This window comes from Gopherus evgoodei, chromosome 4, assembly GCF_007399415.2.
Source record: "Gopherus evgoodei ecotype Sinaloan lineage chromosome 4, rGopEvg1_v1.p, whole genome shotgun sequence".
Taxonomy (NCBI): domain Eukaryota; kingdom Metazoa; phylum Chordata; order Testudines; family Testudinidae; genus Gopherus; species Gopherus evgoodei.
In genome coordinates, this window is record NC_044325.1 from 46364598 (window position 1) to 46389365 (window position 24768).

The 24768-nt window shown below is 60.5% G+C and overlaps 1 protein-coding gene across 4 annotated transcripts in view; it reads left to right on the top strand.

Moving 5' to 3' along the window:
* Positions 1–24768, top strand: part of FAM161B (FAM161 centrosomal protein B) — a 30459-nt gene extending 5691 nt beyond the window's left edge. For 2 of the 4 annotated variants that reach the window (XM_030559192.1, XM_030559195.1), the window contains exons 4-9: positions 2025–2362; positions 4070–4188; positions 4685–4852; positions 5348–5447; positions 23927–24060; positions 24314–24768. In XM_030559192.1, coding sequence (XP_030415052.1) covers positions 2025–2362; positions 4070–4188; positions 4685–4852; positions 5348–5447; positions 23927–24060; positions 24314–24374 — 920 coding nt within the window. In that variant the 3' untranslated portion in view covers positions 24375–24768. The other 2 variants (XM_030559194.1, XM_030559196.1) reach the window with 2 other exon arrangements.

Here is a 24768-nt window from a genome sequence, read left to right on the forward strand (position 1 = left end):
TTCAGCAGCTTTAGCATGCTGTTCTGATGCCAATGCACAAGTGTTCTTGAGCTCATTGGCTCACCCCCTCTAGCTTGCTGAGTTGATGTGAAAGTACAGGCCTTTATGAGGGTTACTAGCTCAGCGAAATTTACACCTTCTTCTGAAACATCTAATATTGGCCCCTGGTGGATTAGATAGATTTACAATATTTTCCAGCACCACACAGACTGTTGATTCTGAGCTACATGGACTATGCTGGTCTGTGACAGAGTTGGCAGTGGAAGATTAAACGAAACAATGAATGTTAAAAGTTCAAAATGGGGGACATCTATTAAGTTATGAAAGTCTATACAAGATTGTTCCCCAGGGCTCTATATAGTCCACTTTTAAATGTCCCAAGCAATGAAACATCCACCAGTTCCTTCAGGCAAGAATTCCTTAGCTAAGTACAGCTCTGTCCGGGAACTTTTCCTCATATTCAGCCTAAATGTACCTACCTGAAGACCCCTAAATAAATTTTCCTTCCTTCAGATATTTGTAGACTTGTTAAAGTGTGGTTGTTGTTTAGGCAAGTGACACATACTTAGCTCTTGAGAAATCAATCCCCTAATCCTTTTTATTGCTCTTCTCAGTCCCTCAACTTTGTCAATATTTTTCAGATACTATGGTGCCAAGAATTCAAACCACTATTGCAGGCAGACCTCACCAGAGCCATGTACAGTCTCTCATCCTCCATGCTCTGTGACATGATGTGTTTGCATATACTATCCAAATTTGCATTGGCTATTTTAAAGCCATATCACATTTTTTTGCAAATGTCTAATTTGCTAATTGCTGTAATCCATATTCCTTTACTGTTGCCTCTGGTTTTCTCCCCAATTGAGTGTGTTTGTTATAATTTTTCACCAGCTATATTGTCTTGTAATGTATTATTCTAAATGGACTATTTGACTGATTGGATAGGGAAGACATATACGATACTTGATTGGTTAGACAACTGATGTGATCTGAGAGTGCTACCGGATTGGGTGGATCATTGTTTTGCTATTCTATGCTGTACCATTATGGTCGATGACCCAGCAGCCATTGTGGGTACCTTGTACCATTGTAATTAGGCAACTGACCAGTTGGATATGCACAAATGCAGGTTTCATGTGTTACATGAGAATCAGTGGAAAAAATTGAATATTTTCAACAGAATGTCACACTTAAGTCATTATAACCTTGTAGACTATGTATATTTCCACACAAGCCCTATAAAAACCTTATTGTGCCAACAGCACTATCCACCATCCTTTCTAAAAGTGGAAAAAAATATTTTGCTTACATAGTGTCCACGAAAATGGCACAGATGAAAGAAGTCAAATTTGCATATTATCCCTGCAACATACAGTCCCCACCTCCCACAGAAAATTAGGCCCAGAAATGACATGAAATGAGGATTTAAGAGATGCAGAGCTCTGCTCCCCACTGTATGTATTGTTACCCAGAATCTTTTCTAATATGGACTAAGATCACTGGATCCTTCATAGAAATAAAAAAATCACCTGGTAAAAGTATACTCGAGTTACAATATGTGGATCATGTGATCAGCCCCAGGGACATTAGTCAATGGAAGAAAACAACAGATCATCACAGAGCCCCCTTACCATCACATCCTACAGAACAGAAGGGTGCAGCTACCTTCACCGGCACCCTTGTGGTAGCGGTGGAGAAACAACCTGTCCAGAAACTGCCCCCCTGGAAGGATGGTATGCTCACTAATTTATGCCACAGCAAGAGAGGAAAAATCAGTCCATGGTGCTTATGAGGGGTTAGGAAAGTCATAAAGGACCAATCTTGCATTTTGGGTGGGAAAATGCACTAAGCAAACAAATATTGAACACTCTACCTATTTTAGCCGCTCCCATTCTCTCCCATTATGATGAAATATTTGTAAGAGCAAAACCTCACTGTGCTCCCAATCTCTCCCTTTTCTGTGTTGGCAGTTCCCAACACCCTCTTCCAGTCTTTATTCTCATTGATTTGGTTTTGTTTCCCAGAAGCTGAACTCTTCAGGAAAATTCGCATTCAGATGAGAGCCAAGGATTTGTTGGAAAACTCCTCCGCTCCTATTGACCCTAGCACCAGACAAAGAGATCCACAGTCCCGAATCGCCACCAAAACCAAACAAGAAAAACTCAGCTTCCTGCAAGACGACTTCAGCTTTAAACCAAGAATTAACCCAGCGGTGCCTGATTTTGAAACACTTTACTGGGCATTTCAGAGAGAAGCAATAAGGATACGAGACGTCAAAGAGCCAACTCGTAATCAGCCGTTTAAACTGAGAACTTCCAATCTCCACTACAGACAGAAACAGGCTAATGAGGAGAAAATGAAGGTGAGAGGATGATGTGTTTCTGAAGCATTACACCCTTCACACCGCTCAAGGTGTCAGATTGCTGGGATCTCTGTCTTTTGATTTATAATCCTATATATTTTTACTGAAGCTGACCCCCCCGACAGGAAGACCTGTCTGCTCTTGTCTAAGACGGCCCCTCCCTATATCACTGGTCAGCCAGAGGCAGGGCATTGAGGAGTGAGGCAAAGGCAGCCAAGGCACAGCCATTTCTGCCTGCTCGTAGACAGGTCCCCCACTGAGATCAATCTGACTTCTGCCTGCTGGAGGAGAGCTGAGGGGAACAGACTCCGTTCAAGACCAAAGTCCAAGACCTTCCCCAAAACAAGACAGAGTACAGTGAGCTGCTTCTGCCAGACAGAGGGAGAAAACTGGGTTTATGGTATAATATGAGCAGCTGGGCACCAAAACACCGATCCAGTGGGCTGCCTCCAGGAGTATCCGGGCATGGTAACCCAACAGTGCATTCCAGAATGATGAGAATAATAGCCTTTCCATTGTTCAGTTCTTTATACTGTGCTAGGAAGAAGTCATACAATGTGATTTTAAAAAATATATATAATTTGCCTTGTGTGTTTCAACAACTTGATTTCGTTATCTATATTGAACAATCTGTGCCATTGATTAGAATCTCACTTCTTTGTAAACATTATGCATTCTTAGTAATCAAGAAGAAAGGGAAAATTCATGCAGAATATCTGCACAAGCTTGTGGACAATGACATGCATTAGGCTGTGGAATAGTCTTCCAAGGGAAGTGATGAAAGATGGTCTTTAAAATTAGACTGAACAAAACTCTAGAACAGAGGCGGGCAAACTTTTTGGCCTGAGGGCTGCCTTGGGTTTGTAAATTGTATGAAGGGCCAGTTAGGGGAGGGCTTGTGGCCTGGCCCCCACCTCTTATCTGCCCCCTCCCCCAGGACTCCTGCCTCATCCAACCCCCCGGTTCCCTGACGGCCCCTGTGGAACCCCTGCCCCATCCACACACCCCCACTCCCTGACCACCCCTGAACCCCTACCACCCCATCCAACCCCTCCTCTCATTCCTGACTGGCCCCATTCAACCTCCTATTCCCCCCCCCGACCACCCTGAGCCCTATCCACACCCCCACCCCCTGACCACCACCCTGAACTCCCCTGCCCTCTATCCAACTCTCCCTGCCCCCTCATTACGCTGCCTGGAGCACCGGTGGCTGACGGCGCTACAGCCACACACCCCGGCTGGAGCCAGCCATGCCACCACGCTGCACAGAGCACCGGGTCAGGCAGAGCTGCCCCACTACCCAGAGCATTGCGCCAGCGGTGGAGCAAGTGAGCTGAGGCTGCGGGGGAGGAGGGATAGCAGGGGAGGGGCCGGGGGCTAGCCTCCTGGGCCAGGAGCTCGGGGGCTGGGCAGGATGGTCCCGCAGGCCGGATGTGGCCCGCAGGCCATAGTTTGCCCACCTCTGCTCTAGAAAGTGGTAATGCTGCACTGGGAAGAAATGGACAAGATTATCTTTTCGATCTCTCTCTTCAGTGTCATGTTAAGGACTCCCACCAATCTAACTGGTAGGCATGAATTGGAGGTCTGTCCTCACAGATTGCTGCAAACATGTTTGAGTCTCTTCAGTAGCTACCTAAAGAACAACAGGAGATTCTGCACATTTCACAATTATACTAAACTAGATTTCATTTCTGTCTGGCTTTTCAGCAGCCTTCCAAGGCTCCCATGCAAAGAAGTCGTTCTCTGACTGGTCTCTCCTCTCTCTCTTCCAACACCCTTCCAGTGCACATTACAGATGCAACAAGAAAGAGAGAATCTGCTATTAGGTGAGTAGGGAAAAAAAGTACTTGGTTACAGGATCGTGCCCCACTAATAATAAAGTAGAGAAGATGACATTTGAAATTGTTTAGCTCTTCCCTATCTCACTTGCCACTCCCACCAATGCCTGCATTGGTTTTTCTGGAAGCAGCTTCTCCCCCATTGAATGACAAGAGGTGCTGACTTCTGTAAGATATGTTTTTTCCCTCTGCACGTCTGTCTGTCATTTCTTAGATAGTCTCATTACTTTAGTGTCCAAGTGCCTATTGTCCTCCCTCTCATCTTCCTCCATGTATTTCCCTCTTGCTAATACCCTTCCCTTGCATGTTCCCTTCTCTTGCCATGCCCCCTCGCAAGTGTTTTTGGCATTACATGGCAGTAACACATTAATCATCCTTTTAGACAGCATGTCACATTTCAGCATTAGCAGAGTGAGCTTCCCAGCCAATACTCCTGCACTCTGAAATGAACTTGCTGCCCCATTACCCACTTTTCTCTGTATAGATACTGCCAGGAAGACAAAAAGAGCAGGGAGAATGAAGGAGTTCATTGGATGGAGATACAGAGAAAGAAATGTCAGGCTATGCATAAATCTATGAGCAGCCGAGCAAAAGCAATGGATCCCCATAAAAGCCTGGAAGAGATACACAAGGAGAAGCTGAAACAGAACTGGTCAGTATCCCAGGCCACACTGATAGATAGCTCTTTGCAGCAGTAGCTTGTTTTTAACAAAAGATAATTGCTTTGGAAGAGGATTGACCGTGGGTACCTGCGACCCAAAATCTATCTTCCTCTCGCAGTCATGCCCATTTCACTGTCTTTTTTTTTTTTTTGCATTTCAACACTGCTCTTTCCAGACAGATAGAAAAAGACACAAGGATCACATTTTCTGTAAGTGCCTCCACCACTGCAACCTTAATATTTGTGCTTGTATTAACTGTTTCACTGCTCATCTTCAAATGGAACCTTACCTAGTACTGTGAACCCTGCAGCACTATAAGTGCATTTTGTCTGATGCACACAGTATGTGAAGCAGAAGCAAAGCAATTAAGAGCATGATGTCCTGGAGGTATTTGAGATGAGGGTTTAGAAGGTCATTCCAATGATCAGAAACCAAGAAGTCGGTCAGAGGGCACCACAATTAGTCAGGGAACTTTTCCGTTTCAGGCAGAATGACCGCAGAAGAACAAAGGAGTACAAAAAAGAACTGGAAGAAATGCAGATACGAATCAAGAACCGACCATACCTCTTCGAACAGGTCATGAAGGTAACCACTCAAAGCTCCAGTACCAGTATGGAGCACAAGATATTTTGTCAGCTAATTGTAGAGATGAGTAAGGAAGCTGGGTGGAATTAGTCAGGAATAAGAAGGTGCAAAAGCTGTGTTTTCTGGACTAAATTCAGAAAGGAACAGACATGTTCCCATTTAATGTTTGGGAAACTCCCTCCCTCCCTCCGGAAAAAACCCACTCCACTGTGCTCAGCTGTTCTGTAAAGTTTTACAGCTACTTATTAATTTATAATGCAGTAACACCCCAAGGCCCTAATCAGGCTTAGGGCTTCATTCTGCCAGGCACTGTATGAACTCACTGTCCCTGCCCTGAATAACATAGATTACAATGTAAAAATCTACGATCTACAACCATTTGAAGACCATACTCAATTTGGTGTTTGTTCTGTACTTTTGTTTGGAAAGTGGCAGACAGGTCCTAGAAAGAAACAAACAATGTAGTCCCTCCAATCAACTGCAAGTTTGTTGGGCAGGGACTATTTATTCAGTACATCTCATCACTGTATGATATCCTCTACGTATCTGATACTACACTAAAAATAAGCAGCTTAAAAACCAAACTTTTACTGTGGCTGCAAACCTTGTACCATGTAAAAAACTTCCTCCTGGGTTTCCTCTTTCAAATTCTACACATCAGCTCTGAGCTGTGGAGTAGTCTGATTAGAAGTAGGGACAAGACAGCTGCACACTAAACTAAGCCTCTTAAAAGAACTGTCTTTCCGGCTCATAATAAAACTGTTCAGCTGAGCAATTGATCTAGGTGGAAAGAGAAAGACATAGGCATCTTTATGCAGTAATCCCATTGAGGTCAATCTCCTATTTGTCAGTTAGAAAGTGGTGTGGCATTCACTCTCCTAAAGAGAAGAAAGCCAGCCACACCGATAGTTTGGTTTAACCTTTAGAAGAGCTGTCAAATTTCTGGATGGATGACATCTTGGAATAGTCAAATTTGCAGAGTTTAGTTGAAGTCAGTGAAGGGTGTTGGACTAGTGAGGGGGGATGACTTTTGACTGCTTGCAAGTGGGCTGGGTGAGACTCCAAACTGAATCTAATTGCTACACCAGTTTCAATGTACTCCCTTGGGATTGAAATTACCTGCTTCCCAACCTCTCCCTCAAACTGGGAACCAGCACATAGGAGGAAGAGTGTAGCTGAATCAGGACTGGGTTTATCTGTTGGCCTACTAGGACGGGAGTGCTGTCCACAGAGAGTGTGAGGGGCAAGGAACAGGAGTGTGGAAGTAGGTGTGTACCTATTCAGATTCTGGGGAAGGAGGTGTGTATCTATTGGGTTTCCGGGAAGTGGGCGGGCGAAGCCCGCTCACTGCTAAAGGATCCTCCCCCAGCCTAAGGGGAGGAACCACAGGGCCACAGAACCCACTGAGTGCAGGGGACAACTAATAAAAGAACAGGGACAGGAGTGAGGTCAAAGGGTCAGAAGGAGGGAACCTAATGGGGACACCGAGCAGAGAACCCCAGACAGCACCCACTGCTCCTCGAAGGCGTCAAGGGAGCCAGTGGACGCCGCCCAGAGGAACTCCGCCCAGATGCGTGATCGGACCATGGAGCGGAAGCAAGCCTCACAGTCACCGGAGTCTCCGTCGGCCAACCTCCCCTCCCTGGTCGCGTGGATGGCCTTTTTTGCCAGGGCGAGGAGGAGGTTGACCAGGAGGTCCCGGGACTTCGTGGGGCCATGGATAGGGAGTGCGTACAGAAGGAGGTGAGGGGAAAAGTGTAACCAGAAACGTAAGAGGATGGCAATGAGGAGCCGGTGTAGGGGCTGCAACCTCGTGCACTTTAAGTAAACATGCGCCAGGGTCTGCCTCACGCCGCAAAAGGGGTAGGTGTCCGGGACAGGGGTAAACCGCGCCAAGTACACGCCCGTGCTCACGGCCCCATGGAGGAGCCACCAACTGATATCCCCAGTGGGCCTAGGGACCAGGGTGGAGTAGAGGCTGGCCCACCGGAGCTCCTCACCCTCCAGAGGTGGCAGGAGGTCCCGCCACTTCGTATCAGGGCGGGACACGAGGGTGAGGAAGTGAAGGGTGTGGAGCACGAGCGTGTAGAGCTGTTTCCGTGGCGCGGGTTGGAAACGGACCGGCTGCAGGTCGTGCAGCCAGCTTGTGGAGAAGGGGCGGAGGGGCCGGTCGGGCCTACGGGGCAGAGGCCCGATGAAAAGGTCCGGAGGGCTTGGGGTGGGGGGTGGGCGGGGCGAGCCCTCCTGCAGGACCCGGTCGAGGTAGGCCCGAGCAGCTGGTGGCAAAGAGGCCTCCACCTCCTGTAGTACGCGCCGGGGAGTGCAAGGTCTGGAGAGCCCCGTGCAGTGAGCGAGCGTCAGGGGATCCAGCCAGCCTCCCCGGTCGTAGTCCAGGAGGTCTCCGACCCTGGTGGCTCCCGCAAGGACCAGCCTCCGGCGCACCGCGGGGGACTCCGCCACCTGCACACGAAGCTGGGGATTGTGTAGCAGGGGCTCCGTGAGGAGGTCGGCCCCCACGGTGGCCGCCACGGACCTGGTCGCAGAGAACAGCTTCCAGGTCCGGAGGAGGTCTTGGTAGAAGACCGGCAGCCCGGAGAGGTCTCGCAGAAGACCCCTCGATTCGAGATAAAGGAGCTGCCGGTCATACCGGAGCCCTCGGAAGCGGCGCAGGAAGGCGTGCGCCAGGGCTCTCCACGCCGGACTACCCGCACCATAAAGGAGCCTCTGCAGTGCCTGGAGGCGGAAGACGTGGACCTGAGTGCGCAGGCACTTCAGGCCCTGCCCTCCCTCCTCCAGGGGCAGGTGGAGTACCCGGGACCCAGTGCAGTCCTGGCCAAAAGAACTCCAGAACCACCTTCCGGAGCTCGGCCAGGAGACCCGGGGCCGGGACCAGGGTGTTGAGCCGGTACCAGAGCATGGACAAGACCACTTGGTTGAGCACCAGTGCCCTCCCTCGAAGGGAAAGGCACCGGAGGAGTCCTGTCCATTTCCAGAGCCGCTCCGTCACCCTGACCTGCAAACCGAGCCAGTTCTCCGGCGGAGACGGGTGCGTGGCGGAAAGGTAAACGCCGAGATAGAGCAGCGGACCCGCGCTCCACCGGATGGCCTGGAGCGCGGGTGGGAGGGAGCCTGCCTGCCACCCGTCCCCGACCACCAGGCCAGAGCTCTTGACCCAGTTGACCCGGGCGGAGGAGGCCGCCGAGTACACCGCCTGGCAGGCCTCCACCCGCGCCAAGTCGCCCGGGTCCTGGACCACGAGGAGCACATCGTCGGCGTACGCCGACAGGACCAGCCGCAGCTCCGGCTCCTGAAGCACCAACCCCGTCAACCTCCTGCGGAGGAGACAGAGGAAGGGCTCGATGGCCAGAGCGTACAGCTGGCCCGAGAGGGGGCACCCCTGCCGCACTCCCCGCCCGAAGCTGACCGGTTCGGTCAGGGTCCAGTTGAGCCTGACCAGACACTCTGCGGAAGCGTACAGCACCTGGAGAAAACCCACAAACTGGGACCCGAAGCCCAACGCTCGCAGAGTGCCCTGGAGGTACCCGTGGTCCACCCTGTCGAACTCCTTCTCCTGATCCAGGGACAGGAGGGCGAACGACAGACCATCCCTGCACCCAAGCTCTAAGAGATCCCGGACCAAATAGAGGTTATCGAAGATGCTACGGCCCGGGACGGTGTAGGTCTGGTCCGGGTGGATCACGTCCGCCAGCACGGACCCCAGCCGCAGCGAGATGGCCTTGGCGATGATCTTGTAGTCCGTGCTGAGGAGCGAGACGGGACGCCAATTCCGTAAATCGCGGAGGTCCCCCTTCTTCGGCAATAAGGCGAGCACAACTCGCCTGCACGAGAGAGGGAGGACCCCGCCCTGCAAGGACTCGGCCCAGACGCTGGCCAGGTCTGGGCCGAGGACGTCCCAGAACACGCGGTAGAACTCCACGGTCAGCCCGTCCATGCCCGGAGACTTGTTGGTGGGCATGCGACGGAGGGCGTCCGAGAACTCGGCCAGAGAGAGAGGCAGCTCTAGCCGGTCCCGGGCGCCCGCGCTGAGCGTAGGGAGCTCGTCCCAAAGCACTCTGCGAGCGGCGGGATCGGTCGGATCCGGGGAGAAAAGGCGCGCGTAGAAGGTCCGGGCCCTCTGGCACAGCTCCGCCGGATCCGTGAGGGGGGTGCCGTCCTCCGCCAGGAGGCAGGTGACGTGCTTCTGGGCCCCCCTCCGTTTCTCCAGGGCGTAGAAGAAGCGGGAGCCGCGATCCATCTCCCGAAGGAGGCGGATGCGGGAGCGAACAAAGGCGCCCCGAGCCCGATGGTCCTCGAGGACCCGGAGCTCCTCCCGCTTCTCCTGGCACGCTCCGCACAGGGATGGATCCTCGGGGCTGGCGGCCAGACGCCTCTCCAGCTCTAAGACCTCCCGTTCCAACTGCTCTATCGCCGCATCCCTCCGTCGGCTGACGCCCCGGGTGTAGTCGCGGCAGAAGAGCCGGGCGCGCACCTTCCCCACATCCACCAGCGCCGTGCCGAGGGAAAGGCACGCCGCTGCCCTCGCCAGGCCAGCCAGAACTCCCGGAAGGACGCCACGAAGCCCGCATCCTCCAGTAAGCTGTTGTTGAAGTGCCAGTAGGCCGGCCCCGGCCTCTCCGCACTGAGAGAGGCCGTCACGGTGACGAGGTGGTGGTCAGAAAAAGGGGCCGGCCGGACGCTGGAGGACAGGGCCCGTGAAAGGTGGAATCGTGACATGTAGATGCGGTCCAACCGGGAGTGGCACGACCGATGGGCTCCTACCCGGACATAGGTGAACGTGGTGACATCGTCCGGGTGGTGGTCGCGCCAGACGTCCACCAGGGAGTGATGGTTGACGATCTCCCGGAGGACGTCCGCGGCGGCCTGGCTCTGCTCGGTCCCCGAGCGGTCCCGCTCCTCCAGGATGATGTTGAAGTCCCCACCCAGGACCAGGCACTCACGAGGATCCAGGGAGCCGAGGAAGGCGGACGCCTGCTGATAGAACGGCAACCGCTCCGGGGCCGATGTCGGGGCATAGACGTTCACGAGGTTCACCACGAGCCCCTCCAAGCGGACCCGGAGGTGCAGCAGGCGGCCCGGCACAGCCTCGGCAACCCCCAGCACCTCCGGCCGTAGGTCGGGGGAGAACAGGGTAGCCACTCCAGCACTACGGGTGGAAAGGTGGCTGAAGTAGACCCCGTCCCCCCACTCCAGCCGCCAGCTGGCTTCGGCGGCCGGATCCGTGTGGGTCTCCTGCAGGAAAATCACAGAGTACCCCCCCTCCCGAAGGAAGGAGAGCACCTGGCTCCTGCGGAAACCCACCCTACAGCTCCGGGTGTTCAATGTGGCAAAGATGATGGGCGCCATGAGGAGGGCTGGGGGGGATCCTCGCCGGCAGGGACGCCCACGGCCCCCAGTGGGCCGCGCAGCAAACCGTGACCCACCCCGAAGGTGAGCAAGGAGTCACGGAAGCCGCGGACCCGCTGGTAAGTCGCGGCACCCTGCTTCCCGGTCCTCTTGCCCTCCCCCATGAGGGCCCTCGCGGCCCGGAGGATCTGATGGAAATCCCCCCAGCGCTGGAGAGCAAGCGCCACCTTGTTGCGGGAGCCCCTGACGTCTTCCAGGAACTCCCGCAGCTCCTCTCGCAGCGCGTGGGGGGGTGGGGCCCCTGGCCCCTGGTGACCCACTAGGGGGGCTTCTGGGACAACCTCGTGGCCCATGGGGACGGGAAGGCAAGGGGCGGACCCCCGACGTGGCGCCCGATGGGCCGGCGCCACAAGGTCCGCCACAGAGCCCGGCTCGACGGGGGGCGGCGGAGGGAAGAGTGCAGCCCCTAGGGGATCGGGACAGTGAAACGTAAAGCCCGCCCTCTGGGGGTCACCCCCCGGAAAAGGGAAGGCGACAGCCCCAGGGGCGGCAACAACAGCAGGGGCAGTGGAGGGGACAGGGACGGGGTCAAGGGCAAGGGCGGGGCCGAGGTCAGGGATAGGGACAGAGGTGGGATCCGGGACCGCAGGAGCTGAACCGTTTTGAGCGTGCTCCTCACGGCCAGGCGCGGAGATCAGAGGGGCAGGGAGGGGGTCCCCAGCGATGCCGGGCTCAGGCTCGGTGGTAGGCGCGCTAGCCACGGCATCGGGAGATGGAACACCGTCGGTGGGGCCCCCGCCCGGGAAGGGATGTGGGTGCTCCGCACCACCGAGGGATATCCCCGTGAGCCCGTCTCCCGGCCGTGGGGCACCGGCCGTCGCCTCAACGGGCTTGGCGGCCGTCAGCGGGGCGCCAACCACGGCCAGGCAGGGCGGGGAGTCCAGGGGTCCCCCGGAGGCGGGAGCGGATGCAGCGGCCAGGAGGAGGGAACACGGGGAGAGGGGAGCTGGGGTGAGGACGGCTAGGTCGAGGCCCGCTGGCGGAGGGTCATCCTCCCCCTGGGTAACCGGGGTCAGACCCAGGGCCTCGATATCCTCAAATATGGAGGGGTGCTCACCTCCCACCACCCCGGGGTCCTCCCCGCTGGAGCCGGAGGCAATAAGCGCCCCGACTGGTGCAGGGGGCGCAGGCGGCAATGGAGCAGGGGGGACCAAATCCGAGGCCGCCACAGAGGGGGGTTGCAGAGGAGGGACGGTGGAACCCTCTGGTGCGGCCACGGCTTCCCTGGCCGGAACTGGCGGACGGGCCGACCCCGAGGGCACGGCGGAAGGCTCGGCATCCGTGGCCCCCTTTCTGGTCTTACAGGGGGCTCCCGCATCAGGTGGTAAGAGCGGAGCTCGAGCCTTCCGCTTGCCCCGCCTACCCTGGACCAGGGTCCAGCCCTCCATGGCGTCGCTCACGGGCTGGGTGTCAGAGGTCGGGTCAGAGGGCAGGGTTGGTGGGTCGTGGACCTGGAGGGGCACCGGTGAGACAGCGGGAGGAAGGGAAGATACCCCTTGGGGAGGGCCCTCTCCCACGCCCGGCAATACCCCCGCCACACCCTCCTCCACAGGCCCCGCCAGAGTGCAGGCAGCGGAGGCAGGGCCCACCCGCTCGTCTGGGCATGCCGAGGGAGGTACCCCTGCAGCCCGAGCGGGAGCAGTGATGGATGGAGGAGGAGGAGGGGCGGCCCTGGGCACCGGGCGGTCAGGGGTGCCGGCGATGACGGGGCCGGCACCCTGCCGGGGCTCGGGGGTCCCGGGCGCTCCTCCGAGCCGAGCCAAGGGGCAGTCCCTCCGGACGTGCCCCGTCGCCCGGCAGAGGTAGCACCGGGCCTCCCCCGTGGAATAGTGCACCCGGTAATGGGCCCCCTGATAGGGGACCAGGAAGGACCCCTCGAGCGCCTCTCCGCCACGTGCCGCCGGCGGCAGTTGAAGCTGCACCTGCCGGCGGAACGAGAGGACGTGACGGAGGGCGGGGTCCTTGCAGCCCAAGGGGAGAGGGCTCACCACTGAAATGGGCTTCCCCAGGGTAGAGAGGACAGGCAATAGGGCGGCATTGGGGAGGAAGGGGGGGACAGAGGTCAGGGTGATACGGACCCCCAGGTCCTCCAGCGGCTCCAGGGGGACGAACACACCCCCCACCGCCAGGCCCTTCTCCACCGCCTCCTGGGCGGCGGCCTCCGAGGCAAGGAAGAAGACGACCTTGCCATACATCTTGGAGGCCGCCACGATGGCCGTGGGCCCCACCACCCTCGCCAACGCCCGCACGTAGGTCTCCACGTGGGGCGAGGCGGGCACCAGGAGGCAACGGACGCCGTGCTTCCTGGTCAAGGTGGGGAAGGGGCCCCGGCCGCTATAGATGGTAGCGGAGGCGGCGGCCTGGGGAGATGACGAAGCGGCAGGCGGGGGGGCCGCCGCCACCTGGGCGTATGCCCTGGGGGCCGGGGGAGGGGCACCCGCAGAGCTGGTGGAGGGAACAGCGGGGAGGGGCGCCGCGGCCGGTGGTGGGGCCGCGGCAGAGGCGACAGGCTCCGCCATGGAGGGCTTAGGTTTCCTAGCGGGGCCCTTTCCCTTCTTCTTGCCCTGGCCCTTCCCGCCAGCCGGAGGGGGTCCCCCGGAAGCAGAGGGGGCGAGGGACGTGGCGGCAGCAGAGGTCACCCCTGCACCCGCCGCTGCCGGCGCCGCAGCGAGAGTGGTGGCAGGCGGTCCGGCAGCAGTGGCAGCGGTAGAGAGTAGGGGGGGTCGTTGAGGGAGCAGGGTGGGCGGGGGGGACAGGGGTCGTCCCAGGGGTCCCATCCGCTGCGTCCCCCGCCATGGCAAGTGGGGAGGGAGGGGAAACACCGGAGAAAGGGAGGGGAGGGGAAGAAGGGCAACCACTCCTCTCCGCTAGGCTGCAGGCAGGGGAGGAGGGTGCCAAAATGGGGGGGGGGGCAGATAAGGGGCCAAGCAAGGACTCGGGGGCGGGGATCAGTCACCGGACACGGGAGGGAAAACCGGCTCCTCTAGCCGCACTAGGGGAGGGAAGGGATACAAAAGCAATTGGGGGGTGCAGTGCCAGAGGGAAAAACTCAAATGGGGGGGCACAAGCGCACGAGAAGGGTACAGGCGCACGAGGGGGGGGCCGAACAGGGCGAAGGGGCAGTAGGGAAGGGGCTCAACAAGGTTGGGAGTGGGGCTGAGGGACCAAGGGGCCGGTTGCGGGGCTGAGGCAGGACAAACAAGGCTACAAAGGGGGACGGGCGGGGCAGGCAAACAAACTGAAGCTGGGAGTGGATGGGCAAAAGGCTACAAGGGGCAATGGGGCAGGCAACAAGGGGAAAGGCTGGGGGGCCTGACACGGAGGGGGAGGGGTCAGGTTGGGGAGGGGGCTGGGGGGGTGCGTGCACCCACGAGCACTTGTGCAAGGGCTAAAGGTTTGGCTGGCTGCTGCTGGAGGCCCAAACGGTGGAAAAAGGGCGTGGCTGGCCAGGCAAGCAGCTGAGTCCCAGAGGTGGGGACCGAGGCAGATGGTAAGCAGTCCGTGGGGGTGGTGGAGGGGGCAACGGTGGTGGTGGGGGTTGGAGGGACACAGATGGACCAGGGGGCAGGCTCCACGCCACACCCCCTGTGCCCCCACAAACACAGTCTACACCCCCACCACTAGAGCACAGTCAAAAAGTCACTCAGTTTCTGAGGGCCCCCTCCACAGTGGTCTTCAGGGTCTACCTGTGCGCTCCCCCAGCAGCCGGTGGTCCTCTCAGGCCTCAGGCGCCTCCAGGCTCCAGCAGCTCCCCAGGCAGACACAGCTCCAGCAGCAGCGGCTCCTCCTCCAACAACCTAGGTGGCCAGGCAGGAAGGACCCCACGCAGGTGGTAGCAGCGGTGGTGGTGGCGGTGGTGGGGTCCTGGCTTCTCCCTCCGGAGGTGGAGGAGTGGGGGCTGGCCCACAGGGCCCCCCCACCCCTCGCTCAGCAGCAGTAGCAGCAGTCCAGGAGGGGAGCACTCCAGCTAGCAGCAACAGCAGCAGCAGCAGCCCAGGAAGGGAGAAGGAGCTCCAGCCATCTATTGGGTGTCTGGGAAGTGGGCAGGCAAAGCCCGCCCACTGCTAAAGGATCCTCCCCCAGCCTAAGGGGAGGAACCACAGGGCCACAGAACCCACTGAGTGCGGGGGACAACTAATAAAAGAACAGGGACAGGAGTGAGGTCAAAGGGTCAGAAGGAGGGAACCTAACGGGGACACCGAGCAGAGAACCCCGGACAGCGCCCACTGCTCCTCGAAGGCGTCAAGGGAGCCAGTGGACGCCGCCCAGAGGAACTCCGCCCGGATGCGTGATCGGACCATGGAGCGGAAGCAAGCCCCACAGTCACCGGAGTCTCCGTCGGCCAACCTCCCCTCCCTGGTCGCGTGGATGGCCTTTTTCGCCAGGGCGAGGAGGAGGTTGACCAGGAGGTCCCGGGACTTCGTGGGGCCACGGATAGGGAGTGCATACAGAAGGAGGTGAGGGGAAAAGTGTAACCAAAAACGCAAGAGGATGGCTGTGAGGAGCCGGTGTAGGGGCTGCAACCTGGCGCACTCTAAGTACACGTGCGCCAGGGTCTCCCTCACGCCGCAGAAGGGGCAGGTGTCCGGGACAGGGGTAAACCGCGCCAAGTACACGCCCGTGCTCACGGCCCCATGGAGGAGCCGCCAACTGATATCCCCAGTGGGCCGTGGGACCAGGGTGGAGTAGAGGCTGGCCCACCGGGGCTCCTCACCCTCCAGAGGTGGCAGGAGGTCCCGCCACTTCGTATCAGGGCGGGACACGAGGGTGAGGAGGTGAAGGGTGTGGAGCACGAGCGTGTAGAGCTGTTTCCTCGGCGCGGTTTGGAAACGTACCGGCTGCAGGTCGTGCAGCCGGCTTGCGGAGAAGGGACGGGGGGGGCGGTCGGGCCTACGGGGCAGGGGCCCGATGAAAAGGTCCGGAGGGCTTGGGGTGGGGGGTGGGCGGGGCGTGCCCTCCCGCAGGACCCGGTCGAGATAGGCCCGAGCAGCGGGCGGCAAAGCGGCCTCCACCTCCTGGAGTACGCGCCGGGGAGTGCAAGGTCTGGAGAGCCCCATGCGGTGAGCGAGCGTCAGGGGATCCAGCCAGCCTCCCCGGTCGTAGTCCAGGAGGTCTCCGACCCTGGTGGCTCCCGCCAGGACCAGCCTCCGGCGCACCGCGGGGGACTCCGCCACCTGCACACGAAGCTGGGGATTGTGTAGCAGGGGCTCCGCGAGGAGGTCGGCCCCCACGGTGGCCGCCACGGACCTGGTCGCAGAGAACAGCTTCCAGGTCCGGAGGAGGTCCTGGTAGAAGACCGGCAGCCCGGAGAGGTCTCGCGGAAGACCTCTCGGATGGAGGTAAAAGAGCTGCCGGTCGTATCGGAGCCCTCGAAAGCGGCGGAGGAAGGCGTGCGCCAATACGCTCCACGCCGGACTACCCGCACCAAACAGGAGCCTCTGCAGGGCCTGGAGGCGGAAGACGTGGACCTGAGTGCGCAGGCACTTCAGGCCCTGCCCCCCCTCCTCCAGGGGCAGGTGGAGGACCCCTGCAGGGACCCAGTGCAGTCCTGGCCAAAAGAACTCCAGAATCACAGTCCGGAGGTTGGCCAGGAAACCCGGGGCCGGGACCAGGGTGTTGAGGCGGTACCAGAGCATGGACAGGACCAGTTGGTTGAGCACCAGTGCCCTCCCTCGAAGGGAAAGGCACCGGAGGAGTCCTGTCCACTTCCGGAGCCGCTCCGTCACCCTGACCTGCAAACCGAGCCAGTTCTCCGGCGGAGACGGGTGCGTGGCGGAAAGGTAAACGCCGAGATAGAGCAGCGGACCCGCGCTCCACCGGATGGCCTGGAGCGCGGGTGGGAGGGAGCCTGCCTGCCACCCGTCCCCGACCACCAGGCCAGAGCTCTTGACCCAGTTGACCCGGGCGGAGGAGGCCGCCGAGTACACCGCCTGGCAGGCCTCCACCCGCGCCAAGTCGCCCGGGTCCTGGACCACGAGGAGCACATCGTCGGCGTACGCCGACAGGACCAGCCGCAGCTCCGGCTCCTGAAGCACCAACCCCGTCAACCTCCTGCGGAGGAGACAGAGGAAGGGCTCGATGGCCAGAGCGTACAGCTGGCCCGAGAGGGGGCACCCCTGCCGCACTCCCCGCCCGAAGCTGACCGGTTCGGTCAGGGTCCAGTTGAGCCTGACCAGACACTCTGCGGAAGCGTACAGCACCTGGAGAAAACCCACAAACTGGGACCCGAAGCCCAACGCTCGCAGAGTGCCCAGGAGGTACCCGTGGTCCACCCTGTCGAACGCCTTCTCCTGATCCAGGGACAGGAGGGCGAACGACAGACCATCCCTGCACCCAAGCTCTAAGAGATCCCGGACCAAATAGAGGTTATCGAAGATGCTACGGCCCGGGACGGTGCAGGTCTGGTCCGGGTGGATCACGTCCGCCAGCACGGACCCCAGCCGCAGCGAGATGGCCTTGGCGATGATCTTGTAGTCCGTGCTGAGGAGCGAGACGGGACGCCAATTCCGTAAATCGCGGAGGTCCCCCTTCTTCGGCAATAAGGCGAGCACAGCTCGCCTGCACGAGAGAGGGAGGACCCCGCCCTGCAAGGACTCGGCCCAGACGCTGGCCAGGTCTGGGCCGAGGACGTCCCAGAACACGCGGTAGAACTCCACGGTCAGCCCGTCCATGCCCGGAGACTTGTTGGTGGGCATGCGACGGAGGGCGTCCGAGAACTCGGCCAGAGAGAGAGGCAGCTCTAGCCGGTCCCGGGCGCCCGCGCTGAGCGTAGGGAGCTCGTCCCAAAGCACTCTGCGAGCGGCGGGATCGGTCGGATCCGGGGAGAAAAGGCGCGCGTAGAAGGTCCGGGCCCTCTGGCACAGCTCCGCCGGATCCGTGAGGGGGGTGCCGTCCTCCGCCAGGAGGCAGGTGACGTGCTTCTGGGCCCCCCTCCGTTTCTCCAGGGCGTAGAAGAAGCGGGAGCCGCGATCCATCTCCCGAAGGAGGCGGATGCGGGAGCGAACAAAGGCGCCCCGAGCCCGATGGTCCTCGAGGACCCGGAGCTCCTCCCGCTTCTCCTGGCACGCTCCGCACAGGGATGGATCCTCGGGGCTGGCGGCCAGACGCCTCTCCAGCTCTAAGACCTCCCGTTCCAACTGCTCTATCGCCGCATCCCTCCGTCGGCTGACGCCCCGGGTGTAGTCGCGGCAGAAGAGCCGGGCGCGCACCTTCCCCACATCCCACCAGCGCCGTGCCGAGGGAAAGGCACGCCGCTGCCCTCGCCAGGCCAGCCAGAACTCCCGGAAGGACGCCACGAAGCCCGCATCCTCCAGTAAGCTGTTGTTGAAGTGCCAGTAGGCCGGCCCCGGCCTCTCCGCACTGAGAGAGGCCGTCACGGTGACGAGGTGGTGGTCAGAAAAAGGGGCCGGCCGGACGCTGGAGGACAGGGCCCGTGAAAGGTGGAATCGTGACATGTAGATGCGGTCCAACCGGGAGTGGCACGACCGATGGGCTCCTACCCGGACATAGGTGAACGTGGTGACATCGTCCGGGTGGTGGTCGCGCCAGACGTCCACCAGGGAGTGATGGTTGACGATCTCCCGGAGGACGTCCGCGGCGGCCTGGCTCTGCTCGGTCCCCGAGCGGTCCCGCTCCTCCAGGATGATGTTGAAGTCCCCACCCAGGACCAGGCACTCACGAGGATCCAGGGAGCCGAGGAAGGCGGACGCCTGCTGATAGAACGGCAACCGCTCCGGGGCCGATGTCGGGGCATAGACGTTCACGAGGTTCACCACGAGCCCCTCCAAGCGGACCCGGAGGTGCAGCAGGCGGCCCGGCACAGCCTCGGCAACCCCCAGCACCTCCGGCCGTAGGTCGGGGGAGAACAGGGTAGCCACTCCAGCACTACGGGTGGAAAGGTGGCTGAAGTAGACCCCGTCCCCCCACTCCAGCCGCCAGCTGGCTTCGGCGGCCGGATCCGTGTGGGTCTCCTGCAGGAAAATCACAGAGTACCCCCCCTCCCGAAGGAAGGAGAGCACCTGGCTCCTGCGGAAACCCACCCTACAGCTCCGGGTGTTCAATGAGGCAAAGATGATGGGCGCCATGAGGAGGGCTGGGGGGGATCCTCGCCGGCAGGGACGCCCACGGCCCCCAGTGGGCCGCGCAGCAAACCGTGACCCACCCCGAAGGTGAGCAAGGAGTCACGGAAGCCGCGGACCCGCTGGTAAGTCGCGGCACCCTGCTTCCCGGTCCTCTTGCCCTCCCCCATGAGGGCCCTCGCGGCCCGGAGGATCTGATGGAAATCCCCCCAGCGCTGGAGAGCAAGCGCCACCTTGTTGCGGGAGCCCCTGACGTCTTCCAGGAACTCCCGCAGCTCCTCTCGCAGCGCGTGGGGGGGTGGGGCCCCTGGCCCCTGGTGACCCACTAGTGGGGCTTCTGGGACAACCTCGTGGCCCATGGGGACGGGAAGGCAAGGGGCGGACCCCCGACGTGGCGCCCGATGGGCCGGCGCCACAAGGTCCGCCACAGAGCCCGGCTCGACGGGGGGCGGCGGAGGGAAGAGTGCAGCCCCGAGGGGGTTGGGACAGCAAAACGTAAAGCCCGCCCTCTGGGGGTCACCCTCCGGAAAAGGGAAGGGGACAGCCCCAGGGGCGGCAACAACAGCAGGGGCAGTGGAGGGGACAGGGACGGGGTCAAGGCCAAGGGCGGGGCCGAGGGCAGGGATAGGGACAGAGGTGGGATCCGGGACCGCAGGAGCTGAACCGTCAGGAGCATGCTCCTCACGGCCAGGCGCGGAGATCAGAGGGGCAGGGAGGGGGTCCCCAGCGATGCCGGGCTCAGGCTCGGTGGTAGGCGCGCTAGCCACGGCATCGGGAGATGGAACACCGTCGGTGGGGCCCCCGCCCGGGAAGGGATGTGGGTGCTCCGCACCACCGAGGGATATCCCCGTGAGCCCGTCTCCCGGCCGTGGGGCACCGGCCGTCGCCTCAACGGGCTTGGCGGCCATCAGCGGGGCGCCAACCACGGCCAGGCAGGGCGGGGAGTCCAGGGGTCCCCCGGAGGCGGGAGCGGATGCAGCGGCCAGGAGGAGGGAACACGGGGAGAGGGGAGCTGGGGTGAGGACGGCTAGGTCGAGGCCCGCTGGCGGAGGGTCATCCTCCCCCTGGGTAACCGGGGTCAGACCCAGGGCCTCGATATCCTCAAATATGGAGGGGTGCTCACCTCCCACCACCCCGGGGTCCTCCCCGCTGGAGCCGGAGGCAATAAGCGCCCCGACTGGTGCAGGGGGCGCAGGCGGCAATGGAGCAGGGGGGACCAAATCCGAGGCCGCCACAGAGGGGGGTTGCAGAGGAGGGACGGTGGAACCCTCTGGTGCCGCCACGACTTCCCTGGCCGGAACTGGCGGACGGGCCGACCCCGAGGGCACGGCGGAAGGCTCGGCATCCGTGGCCCCCTTTCTGGTCTTACAGGGGGCTCCCGCATCAGGTGGTAAGAGCGGAGCTCGAGCCTTCCGCTTGCCCCGCCTACCCTGGACCAGGGTCCAGCCCTCCATGGCGTCGCTCACGGGCTGGGTGTCAGGGGTCGGGTCAGAGGGCAGGGTGGGTGGGTCGCGGACCTGGAGGGGCACTGGTGGGACAGCGGGAGGAAGGGAAGATACCCCTTGGGGAGGGCCCTCTCCCACGCCCGGCAATACCCCCGCCACACCCTCCTCCACAGGCCCCGCCAGAGTGCAGGCAGCGGAGGCAGGGCCCTCCCGCTCGTCTGGGCATGCCGAGGGAGGTACCCCTGCAGCCCGAGCGGGAGCAGTGATGGATGGAGGAGGAGGAGGGGCGGCCCTGGGTACCGGGCGGTCAGGGGTGCCGGCGATGACGGGGCCGGCACCCTGCCGGGGCTCGGGGGTCCCGGGCGCTCCTCCGAGCCGAGCCAAGGGGCAGTCCCTCCGGACGTGCCCCGTCGCCCGGCAGAGGTAGCACCGGGCCTCCCCCGTGGAATAGTGCACCCGGTAATGGGCCCCCTGATAGGGGACCAGGAAGGACCCCTCGAGCGCCTCTCCGCCACGTGCCGCCGGCGGCAGTTGAAGCTGCACCTGCCGGCGGAACGAGAGGACGTGACGGAGGGCGGGGTCCTTGCAGCCCAAGGGGAGAGGGCTCACCACTGAAATGGGCTTCCCCAGGGTAGAGAGGACAGGCAATAGGGCGGCATTGGGGAGGAAGGGGGGGACAGAGGTCAGGGTGATACGGACCCCCAGGTCCTCCAGCGGCTCCAGGGGGACGAACACACCCCCCACCGCCAGGCCCTTCTCCACCGCCTCCTGGGCGGCGGCCTCCGAGGCAAGGAAGAAGACGACCTTGCCATACATCTTGGAGGCCGCCACGATGGCCGTGGGCCCCACCACCCTCGCCAACGCCCGCACGTAGGTCTCCACGTGGGGCGAGGCGGGCACCAGGAGGCAACGGACGCCGTGCTTCCTGGTCAAGGTGGGGAAGGGGCCCCGGCCGCTATAGATGGTAGCGGAGGCGGCGGCCTGGGGAGATGACGAAGCGGCAGGCGGGGGGGCCGCCGCCACCTGGGCGTATGCCCTGGGGGCCGGGGGAGGGGCACCCGCAGAGCTGGTGGAGGGAACAGCGGGGAGGGGCGCCGCGGCCGGTGGTGGGGCCGCGGCAGAGGTGACAGGCTCCGCCATGGAGGGCTTAGGTTTCCTAGCGGGGCCCTTTCCCTTCTTCTTGCCCTGGCCCTTCCCGCCAGCCGGAGGGGGTCCCCCGGAAGCAGAGGGGGCGAGGGACGTGGCGGCAGCAGAGGTCACCCCTGCACCCGCCGCTGCCGGCGCCGCAGCGAGAGTGGTGGCAGGCGGTCCGGCAGCAGTGGCAGCGGTAGAGAGTGGGGGGGTCGTTGAGGGAGCAGGGTGGGCGGGGGGGACAGGGGTCGTCCCAGGGGTCCCATCCGCTGCGTCCCCCGCCATGGCAAGTGGGGAGGGAGGGGAAACACCGGAGAAAGGGAGGGGAGGGGAAGAAGGGCAACCACTCCTCTCCGCTAGGCTGCAGGCAGGGGAGGAGGGTGCCAAAATGGGGGGGGGGCAGATAAGGGGCCAAGCAAGGACTCGGGGGCGGGGATCAGTCACCGGACACGGGAGGGAAAACCGGCTCCTCTAGCCGCACTAGGGGAGGGAAGGGATACAAAAGCAATTGGGGGGGTGCAGTGCCAGAGGGGAAAACTCAAATGGGGGGGCACAAGCGCACGAGAAGGGTACAGGCGCACGAGGGGGGGGGGCCGAACAGGGCGAAGGGGCAGTAGGGAAGGGGCTCAACAAGGCTGGGAGTGGGGCAGAGGGACCAAGGGGCCGGTTGCGGGGCTGAGGCAGGACAAACAAGGCTACAAAGGGGGACGGGCGGGGCAGGCAAACAAACTGAAGCTGGGAGTGGATGGGCAAAAGGCTACAAGGGGCAATGGGGCAGGCAACAAGGGGAAAGGCCGGGGGGCCTGTCACAGAGGGGGAGGGGTCAGGTTGGGGAGGGGGGCGGGGGGGTGCGTGCACCCACGAGCACTTGTGCAAGGGCTAAAGGTTTGGCTGGCTGCTGCTGGAGGCCCAAACGGTGGAAAAAGGGCGTGGCTGGCCAGGCAAGCAGCTGAGTCCCAGAGGTGGGGACCGAGGCAGATGGTAAGCAGTCCGTGGGGGTGGTGGAGGGGGCAACGGTGGTGGTGGGGGTTGGAGGGACACAGATGGACCAGGGGGCAGGCTCCACGCCACACCCCCTGTGCCCCCACAAACACAGTCTACACCCCCACCACTAGAGCACAGTCAAAAAGTCACTCAGTTTCTGAGGGCCCCCTCCACAGTCGTCTTCAGGGTCTACCTGTGCGCTCCCCCAGCAGCCGGTGGTCCTCTCAGGCCTCAGGCGCTTCCGGGCTCCAGCAGCTCCCCAGGCAGACACAGCTCCAGCAGCAGCGGCTCCTCCTCCAACAACCTAGGTGGCCAGGCAGGAAGGACCCCACGCAGGTGGTAGCAGCGGTGGTGGTGGCGGTGGTGGGGTCTTGGCTTCTCCCTCTGGAGGTGGAGGAGTGGGGGCTGGCCCACAGGGCCCCCCCACCCCTCGCTCAGCAGCAGTAGCAGCAGTCCAGGAGGGGAGCGCTCCAGTCAGCAGCACCAGCAGCAGCAGCCCAGGAAGGGAGAAGGAGCTCCAGCCGGCAGGGCAGCTAGAGAAGGAGGGGGAACGCTCCAGCCAGCAAGGCAGCCCAAGCGGACACAGAGCGATCCCGGTAGCACGGGTGGGTACCCTGCTCCTGCCCTGAAGGGGTGAAAACAGCCCTGGGAGAGGTCTGAGAATGCGAGAGGGCTGCTGCCAGGAAAGCAGCAAGCCTAGGCTGATTGGGGAAAGCAGCCTCAGCTGGGGGACCACGCCCCAATCAGGCCAAAGCTGGCTTAATAAGGGCCCAGCTGACCCTTATAAGAGGGCAGTGGGTCAAAAGCATACAAATTCTTTCTCAAGGCAGTGAGTAGAGGCCTGGCTGCTGGGCTGCTCAGGGTGCCTAGAGTGAGGCAGGGCTGGGAAGCTTCAGGCTGCAGGGCCTTGTCCAAGGCACTGAGTTGCAGAGAGATGCAGCAGGTCCAGACCCAACCTTGCCTATGATGAGTGGCTTACATTACAGCCCCAGGGTGTGAATGCTAGTTGGTGACTGGCAGTAGCTTATGACTGAGGCAAGGTAGGGATAGAGGGTGGGGGTTCCCTGGGGAGGGGAGACCCTGAAACTGTGGGTGTACTGCCAGGGGGCAACACCCTAGATAAAGGGGCACTGGAGTCCAGGGAGGGACATGGGGGGGGGGGCAAGTGGCAGCAGGACACTGGCCTGCAGAGGGCACTTTGACAGTGGGAGAAGAGCTAATTCCTGATGACCAGAAGGAGGTGCCGCAGGGGTGAGTCCTGCATGCCTACAAGGTGGCTCACAGCTGTGACTCTGAACAGAGCTCTCTCTATTATCACAGCCCCTGTAGCTGCTATGAACTGAAACTCTTTTTAAGGTGTCCATTATGGGGAAGGACCCAGTTCTAGTTGGTTCATTTTTCTGTTTCAATTCCATAGCATGATGCCCGGCAAGAGGCAGAGCGACACTACCGAGACACCCTTTGTCAGGTGGGGCTGAATGAGGAATTCATAAGGAACAAAGGGAGAGATGCTACTGACCTACCAACGGAGGAAGAGTCTGAAACTCAAAGGTAATCAAAGCAGTAAGGATATGGAACCAACCCTCCTGTCTTTGGCTAGACAGAAATATTCTTCCTCCTTGTTCCCAAAGAATTCTAATCTGTGCCATCAAAGGTGAAAAGGATAACTCCGTTATGCCTATATCAAGTGATAAGGCTCCCCTATTGCTATGTGCTTATGACCAGACTTCTGCTTTTCATGCATAGAATAAAGTAGCTCAGATCATTTCCAATACTTAACAAAAGGTTCTTACTGTTTCTACAGAGCTCAGGAATCTCAGAGGGACAAAGACATTGGCACTGTACAGGAAGAAGAATCATCTTAGGAAGAGCAGAGAACAAAGAATGACAACATAAGAACCCTGCACAAGACTCTGGACCTACTTTCAATAATTTCCTTTAGTTCAAGATGCTTGAGACGAGAGCAGCAGTTCCAGACTTTTTACCTGCATGACCCCATTTTCAGACTTATTGCTTTTTGTGACCTGACAGCTTGGAGGATGCCATTTTGTAGAGCAGGATGGTGTCTGCCACAAAGCATGATCTCACACACTGTACATGCAAGGTCACGTGGAGCAAATGGCATCCTCCACACACTCACAATCACCGTAAATGCATCCACTGATGGCACAATCCCACTTGGGGTTACAACCTGTAGTTTGGGAACCACTGTTCTAGAGTTTCAACAGTAGAACCTCAGAGTTATGAACACCTCAGGAA